Source organism: Hakea prostrata, unplaced genomic scaffold (genome assembly GCF_041222555.1).
Source record: "Hakea prostrata isolate BN-2017 unplaced genomic scaffold, UWA_Hpros_2 contig_20, whole genome shotgun sequence".
NCBI classification, from domain to species: Eukaryota; Viridiplantae; Streptophyta; class Magnoliopsida; order Proteales; family Proteaceae; genus Hakea; species Hakea prostrata.
In genome coordinates this window covers 204,307-212,982 of record NW_028291139.1, presented here as the reverse complement: position 1 = coordinate 212,982, position 8,676 = coordinate 204,307, and the positions used below count along the sequence as shown (strand labels likewise).

Here is an 8,676-nt window from a genome sequence, read left to right as displayed (position 1 = left end):
CGCCGTAGCCAAAGTGGTATGAGTCACCAACTTAGTCCTCAAAGTGTTAACCGTCACAGTCAACAGTAGTAGTACCTGCAGAAAAGTCTAACAAAATATGTTGCAAAAAGGAGTGAGCTCAAAAGAACTCAGCTAAGAAAGTGATTCCACAATAACATAAATCATATGATGCACAGCATAGCATGATGCAATATGATATAAGACATATGATGTAAACATAAATCTAACTCTAAGTATGCTGGTCTCTATGGTAGACATGCTTTAAGTCATAGCACCATACTTCTTTAGGTAGTCTCAGTCACTCATCACCGGGGGGAATTGGGTCCTGCATCCCTCTCGGACAAATCCATGGTTGGGGGTTTCAGTCACCACTCTCTCACATCACCATTTGGTCTTAGTATTGGCGCATGTCAAGGTAAAGCCTAGCCCAATATAAGTCATTTACTTAGTCATATCATGTCAGTTCCAGATACGTCCATTCCTTCCCTCTCGGGATCCTTTTCGGTATCCTTCACACTAGAGTCACGGATATTACTCACCGGACTCATCAACCCTATTGGTCATCCACAAATAGTAGACGGGAAGCTCTCACGTCCCCTCATGGATCATTTAACCGATCTTGAGCACCCGTGAGCCCAAGTCTAGCCATTTGCAACCCTACCAATAAATGGCCCGTTTCGGGTATCCGCAATGCAATTTATGTCCTCTCACGGAGTGGTTACCGGTCTTGAGCGCCCACAAATCCACACTATTACCACGGGTCGTTTGGTTTCAATGCCCTTCCGATTCGAGTATGATATGACAGGGACATGCCATACATCTAGACAAGTCCTATGTATGTCATCCAATGATCCAGGAAAGCGTCGATGGGTATCTTCGGAGAACATCCCATACTATTCCCTCCGATGTCCAAGGACAGAAGTACCAGTAGGGCACTCCCCAATCCCAAATCATACCTAAGCAATCACATGCTTATTTCTATCCATTTCATATCAACAATACATTATCACATTGAAAACATGCCATAACATCTCATAATACAATGTATAAATAAATGACAAGAATAAGTAAACATGATAAACCAAGTAATTAAACATGGTGCTACTGTCATAAGGTAACTACAGTAGTCATATGATGTCTAAAATCAATTAATAAGTTAAGTCTACTAAGTTACCAACAATAGTGTAAAAGTCATACAGTCTGTGTTGTATGGCAATAACCGTCCTTACCTCAAATTGTGAAGAAGATAATCCGAAGTCACAAGAGAATGGTCCAATTATAGTCTTAAAGCCCTAAACAAACATACATGAAGGATTAGAGAAGAAATTAGAACAATCGGAGATCGAACGAATCAAAACTGGGCAAAAGTTGTTGACAACAACACTGTTGGTTGATACATTGGGTTGATGGTATCGACCAATAGTATTGACCAACAGAGTCTTGGATAGCAAATGGGATTTTTTGGGTTTTGGCTCAAAATTGGTCTTCCGGGTCTCGGATCGATACGAAACTTGGAGGGAATGCTAGGAACAGTAGCAGAAGCTTATGTAGCAAGAATTAACATGATCCAATGGTCAAATTGAAAACCCACAAACTGAGGTCCTAGGTTCCAACTTGCAAGAATCATGTTCTTCAATGAAATCAATTGCAATTGCAAGAGAACTTATGAATTCAATTAAGGGAATGATGGGCAGTAGATTAGAGATACATACTAACATATAATCAGACCTAATTGAAAGAGAAAATCAGATTAAGAGATGTATTCATGTTGTAAAGAAGAGAAAAATCAAAATAAGAAATCAAGAACATCAAGTATAAGAAACATAGCATGGAAAGAATGAAGAGAGGTTTAATCAACCCAAAAGAGCTTGTAGAAGAGGTGGTTGCAAGGTTGCAGCACCTTCTTCACGAACTCAGTAGCAAGAACAAGATGAGGTAGAAGTATATTAGAGAGAGAATGAGAGATTACATACCTTGGAGAAGAGATTAGAGAAGAGAGACAATGATTCTTGAAGAAGATCAACACCCAAACCAAGGAGGAGGCTTAGAGGAGCTTTCCCACATTCTCAGATGTTGAAAAGAGTGAAATAATGATTTAGGTTCGAGGTTTCACTTAAAAAAGGAGAAAGGAATATCCAAAAAGCACCTTTTTATTTGAATCTGGGCTTGTTGGTCGATACCGTTGGTTGATAGTATCGACCAACAGAGTCTCAACAAAATTTTCAGGAATAGTTCAGAAACTTCGAACAGGGATTCAGAAGGCTATACAAGGTCAAATTGAGTGAGGTTTTCTCCTACAAGTCAATCAAGAAGTCTAGTTTCGGGAAATATATTCAGATTGAGCACAGGAGTTCATTAGGTATTTCAACTAACTCACCCCTCTTCGGTGCACAGATTCAAAACTAACACTGACAATGCTCTCAAATGAGGGGTATCATCGTTAATGTCCAAGGGCTTGGGTTTCGACACCAAATTATCAACCAAAAGGGTCCACAAGGACTTTTCCAACCACTTCAGGTCATTGGATCTACAGACAATACAAATTCCGGGCCGGGTCAGGGTAAGGATAAGGCCGGACATGGCCCTCCTAAGGCTTTCAAGGATAACAACATTGAAATCAAGGTCCAACTTCAAGGTCTAACATTAAACAAGTCTTTCTTTATCCCAAAACAAATAGGGTGTCTTGGTTAGGTTTGGGCTGGATTTTACATTTTTCCCCTCTTAAAATAATTTCGTCCTCGAAATTGGGAGAGTACTAGGCTTCTAAGGAGATGGAGGACATTGCTTTTATCTTGACTTTTCTTCTCCCAAAATCTTCGTAAAACGATTAACAATAAAACTTTTGTAAGAAAACAATGAATAAATCTAACATGCTTTAAAATCAAATCTAGAGTATGATTATGGCTTCTTGAAGACTTCACAAGGATCATGGTAAAGATCAATATGAAGATCATAAAACCTTAAGAATGGCAGGAGATTGTAGAAGAGATGGTTGCAAGGATGTAGCATCTTCTTCTAAAACTCAATCACAAAAGAATAAAACATAGTAAAAGTAGATCAATACAACACAAGAGAGATTACTAACCTTTGATTGAGGAACAAGAGATGAAAGGCTTGAAGTCTTGAAACAATTAGAAGGAATAACAATTTATGAAGATCACACTTGATTTCTCTTTGAAATCATCATGTGGAGAGTTTACAAGGTTATAGGGTGTGGAGATCCACTCTAGGACAACAGGGTAGGAGGATCAGTCGTGGGAATGACTTAAGATCACCCTCCTATCAAAGGGAATAGAAGGCACAAGAATAAATAGAAGGGAGGAAAGATCAGTTTCTGGGCAGACTTCTACTAAATAAAATTAGGCAACTCATATGACAGAGAATAAATCAAACAATGTATATGGTAGCTATGCATTTGGCACAGCAGGAAGGTTAGGATTAGGTGGGATTTCACACTCAAAGTCTTTCAACCAATCTCATCTTCAATCAGGTGTAGTTTCCTTTCTATTTTTGCACAGACTTCCAAGATTGGAACACCAACATCAACATCCATGGGTTCAGAGTCAGACTTCATATCTTCCACTGAGATGGCTCACAGTTGACTTCTTCCTTTACTTCGGGTCATCGGACCTACAAATAACAGGGTTTCCGGGTCAAGGTTAGGGTTAGGATAGGGCTGGATTTCACATTTTGGGCTCTGTCGACTTTCTGATTGGAATAGTGCTGCCTTGATGAAATAAATAGGGTTGCTAGTTTCCAATCCTACGTCATTTTGGGCTCAATACATTCGGCACCGGTGTTTGTGGGAACATTCCATTTGGTATGTCCCCATTCCCACTAATTGCTTTGGGTCCTTAAAAGCAATTATAAGCTTGAGAGGGTTGTGGTTAAGGGTGTCTTGCATCTCATTGTATGGGTGACAATACGTTGGCATGGTGTGATTTGTGGCTTCATGGTGGCATTATAGAGCAGGAGGGGCATTTCATCTCGGGAGCCTTGGGAAGAAACTAATGCCAAACAACAAAGAAAACAAGGCTAAATAGAAGGTTGGATTGATAATGGAGAACTCTGTCTCTCAAAGGACAACATATTCATGTGGCCTTTAAAAGAAATACAAAACACAGTTTTATAGGGGTTGCATGTGGCTAAGGATGGGGAGGTTCAGTTGGAAAACTTCCTCCTTGCCAAAGCGCCTCCCAAGGGATGTTCTGTAGGAGGGTTGCGGGAGGAGGTTTATACATTTGTAAATCAACGGCTTTCCTTATGTAATTATTTGCTATAACTAATATTAATATATACTTAAAAAAAAGATAATCAAGATGATTGTTTACTGAAGGATTAAATAATTTAAAATAAAGATTCAAAAGAAAACTGATGGGGAAACGTAAATGTTCGGAACACAAAATGCAAGAACCCGGATATTAACACACAAACACAATCCAACCATTTAATTAAGATTAAAGAAAAAGTGAACAAGACAACATAACCCACTATATAAATGACACATAAACAAGACAGGAATAGTCTGAGACAAGAGAAGCTCACGCATAAACCCAAACATAAGCACAAAAAGGAAGTATTAACTGATGTGTTCAAGAAATTATTAAAAAAAAAACGACAATAATCCAAATTATTGACACACTAAAAAAAGTTGAAACTGCCTTCATCAGTTTTCTCCGGAGTCCTTGAATTTGATGAACTAACAGTTGTACATGCCAGTGGTACCTCCAACAATCTGTAGAGCAAAATCAACATCGAACTCTCTTTCCTATCCTCTATCTGAATGATGTTTCTTCGTTGTACTGCTTGAGATCGATTCACCCACTTCATAAAAGAGAAAAAATTTCGGAGATTGTTATTGCATTATTGACATGAAACTCATATACTAAATTATAAATTATAAATTAAGCAGCCAAATTATAACTTATTGAACAAAAACATGAAGAAAATCACAAAAGTAAGGATGTTATATTGACCATGGAAATTCGGGAACCAGGAGAATATATTTATGAAAATGGAAAGAGAAAACAAAAGCTGAAAGGTAGAATTGTTGTAACATGGCTAGTGTAACTTACTGAATAAACGTACCAATTATGCCTTTGCAGCAGGTTGTAGCGGAGGATAGATCTCAATCTTCAATTCTTTTTTCTGCAGAGCCTCATCATTGAGCTTCTTGACGAATATCCTGGAAGTCCAAATGAGTTCTAGCTCTTCGAGTGAAGTCAGTGCTTGGACGAGTCCAGGCTGAGGCTCTTCTAGTAGACGACATTTAATGATGACCAGGCGACGAAGCTTCTGAATCGCCCCTTTCTCCAGCGTCCACGAAACAAGATTTGAGTCTTCAAATTTCAGCAACTGGAGTTGAGGAAATGAATCTTTTCCAAACACTAATGTGTCATCCCCAAAAGATGTTTGTACCAGCTTTAGAATCTGAAGATTTGGTAGCTCTCCAAACATCTCAATTACGTTAGGCTTGAGTTGTGCCTTTTTCACTGTTATCTTTGTAACAGTGCGTGGAAGTTCAACTTTCACTTCAAAGGCACATTTCTGTGCAAACTTGAGTGTCTGAAGTTGCGTAAGGTTAAACGCAGACTCCTGCTTGTCTCGGTTAAAGGTGGACTCCTGCTCGTCTCCAGAGAAACATTCATACTCGTAGAGCCCTAATTTCTTCAAATTAGGAGCCCTCTTGGAGATTTCATCATCAGAATTTACTGATATGCAAGACAGAGTCTGGAGGTTTGGAAGATAACGATCGTCTTGATCATCAATTTCATCAACATTGGGTAATCTACTTGGCCCATCTACATAGAGATGCCTCAGCTGTTTCATCATCCATATATCCTCTGGTAGATCAGGAAACTGCTGATCACCTGTTCGCAAATCAAGAGTTTGGAGATTCCAAAGTTTGAATATGGATTTGTGAACTCCAGATCTTACCTTGATGTATCTCAAATGAGATAAGTGTTGGATGGCTTCTTTGGGTAGTTTACTGAGTTCTCCCTGACCAAGATTCAGCACCCTAAGCAATGGAAACTTTTGGAGAAGTGATGCCCAGTCTTCACTGGAAACACTTCCAGCATCTTGGCTAAAGCAAGAGAAGGAGCGAACATGGCGAGAAGAGTTGCATTCTTGTGAGAGGAAATTAGAAACATATTCTTCCAATCTATCATGGATGGAAAGCCTTGATGGTTTTTTACCAATTGATTCATCAACAACCTCGGCAGACCCCTGTCTCCGCGGTGCAAGAACCTCTATGAAGTCTTCTTTCAGTGACATATCGACGCAGAATCCAGACAGCAAATCATTGAGCCGACATGATTTGGGACGACCATCTGACCTTAGCTGGATCACTCGAATCAAGTTCAGGCAAAAAAGAGCATCCAAATAGTCTTCTCCAACATCTTCCATAGTACGCTGCTGTCCAGTGGTGGTGGTGTTGCCCGCAGCCATCCACGGTAGTATCAGTCCTTCAGCTATCCATAATTGAATCAATTGCTTTACTGATATCTCTGTGTCTCGGTAAAAGACACTTAGATAAAGAAAGTAGGGCTTCAGGTACTGGGGTATTTCGTGGTAACACGCACTCAGGAATCGGTCCGGAGTGTCTGTATCTTTGGACGTGAAAAATCTTTTCTCAAGTCGAGCCACCATATGGGCCCATGTGAAACTGTTCTTTTCACCGCCTTTTAAAATACTAGCCATTAGCCGTATTCTAGGTTCAGTTGCTTCACCTGAGCAAGTCTCACAACTGTTCACCATTCTTTCTGCTACATCATAGGGTACACTGTTCCGTTTTTCTCCGGACATTAACTCCTGGAAGAAATACCTATTGCCGCTGCTTACATATTTTTTGAAACAATCATATGCTCGATATTCGTTGTGAGTTGATGAATAAAGAGATCCATGACGAGCATTTTTTAACGACAATGGCAATTCAGAAATCTCATTGCAAATTAAAATTATTCTACTTTCCTTGTTTTTTCCACGGAAAACATCATGTAACTCATCCCACCAATCGTGGCAATTCTGTGCATCATCCAGCACTAATAGAAACCTATGAATGCTCAACTGATCAAAAAGTATCCGTCTCAATTGCGTTTGATCCATCTCATGGATATTTTCGTCAACATCAATCGTGAATTGGACTAGGATTCTCAGAAGCAAGTTTCTCAGGTTATGGTAACTTGAGACTGACACCCACCCACGGGATGTATAATGTTTTTTAACAAAATCATCATTATAAACTTGCTTGGCTAAAGTAGTTTTACCTGATCCTTTATCTCCTACGATTGCAATGACATGGAGTTCAGATCGTTTTTGTAGTCCACCAAAAAGCAAACGATCCACCAAATTTTCTTTTTCAAAGGATGACTTAGGCACTCGATCATAAACCCTTGATGATGGCAAACTTTGCTTCAAAGTTCTTTCAGCTTTCTCTCGTGTGCTTTCGTGCTCGAATCTGATGGATGTGTTGCGACCACCATCTGCAGAGTCGTTGTTGATCCTGTCTATAGCTCCCTCTATACCCTTCTGGAGCTTCTCTGTTATGAGGGCAAGTGGCTTGGTGCCGCTGCTGCTGCTCCAGCTTCTGATGATCAAATTACTAAAATATGTCTCAACAACCTCTTCTGCTTCGTGACCTAATTCATTTATTTCTTCAACCAAAGCCCTCCTCCAGTGGTGTTCATCTTCATAAGCTTCCTCTGCATCAAGAAGAGCTAAAGTACACCGCCGAAGCATAAAGTTCCAACTGTCGGGATCTGTTTTTTCGATGGGTTCTGCTTCAATAGCTAATTCATTTCTTTCGTCAGCCAAAAGCAATAACCTCCCGTTGATTAGGAATCCGAGCATGATTTCGAACTCGTCGTAAAGTTGACTAACTTGATCCTTCAACTCAGGTGGAAGTTGCATAGGAAGGTCAGTTACTCGTTCAAGAAACTGTTTTAGCTGATGCAAGAGGACCATAACATTGATCTCCCCCATTTTTCGCTGATAGCTTTGTGATTGTTGGTCTTTGATAAAGATCTGAAACCTAGATAGTTTTGAGTGGACGGAAGAGAGAGAGACAATGAATTAGGTATGCGCGCAAAGGCACATGGTGTTAGTGGGACTGAGAGGAAGCCCACTTGTCCAGCCGATCTTAAAGTCACGGTTTTTTTAGCCTTGGGTGAGTGTACCAGAGGAAACAAGGAAGAAGTAGGAGGTGAAGGTAATAAAACATTTTGTTTGGTTGTTATTAAAATTCTGTATGTATTACAATTTGAGTTTTACTCATAACTACGAAGACTTTGTGAGATCGACCGTAGAGTAATATTTTTCGTGATTTGTTTCTTTTGTGGTAATCATATCGTTGTTTGATTTTTACATCTAAACTGGAATAATTTTTACTGTTTGTTGTAATATTGTTTATTATATTATTTTTCTATTATTTTTTTTGGTAAAATTATTACTTTTCAATACACACTATTAATCCCAACACCTGAGATGTATTTGATATATAATCTTTGACAATTGATTATTTGATTGGGAAATATCCTAAAGTTTTTATTTCCTAGTTGCAATTGATTGTGAATAAAAAATGTTAATGTAATCCATGTTGCAATTGATTCCAATAAAAATGTAATATAATCCAAGTTGCAATCTTTCTTGTCAATTTTTTTTTCTTCCTATCTATCT

The 8,676-nt window shown here is 39.1% G+C and overlaps 1 protein-coding gene across 2 annotated transcripts; it reads right to left on the bottom strand.

Moving 5' to 3' along the window:
- Window positions 1–4,431: 4,431 nt before the first annotated feature.
- Window positions 4,432–8,172, bottom strand: LOC148999253 (putative late blight resistance protein homolog R1B-17). Of its 2 annotated transcripts, none has more exons than XM_089141344.1 (2): window positions 5,076–8,172; window positions 4,432–4,824 (listed from the first exon to the last, which is right to left on the bottom strand). In XM_089141344.1, the coding sequence occupies exon 1, from the start codon at window positions 7,981–7,983 to the stop codon at window positions 5,092–5,094; it is 2,892 nt and encodes a 963-aa protein (XP_088997470.1). In that variant the 5' UTR covers window positions 7,984–8,172; the 3' UTR covers window positions 4,432–4,824; window positions 5,076–5,091. The 2 variants fall into 2 exon arrangements, with proteins under 2 accessions (XP_088997470.1, XP_088997469.1); XM_089141343.1 differs by having other exon boundaries at window positions 5,089–8,172.
- Window positions 8,173–8,676: the final 504 nt, after the last annotated feature.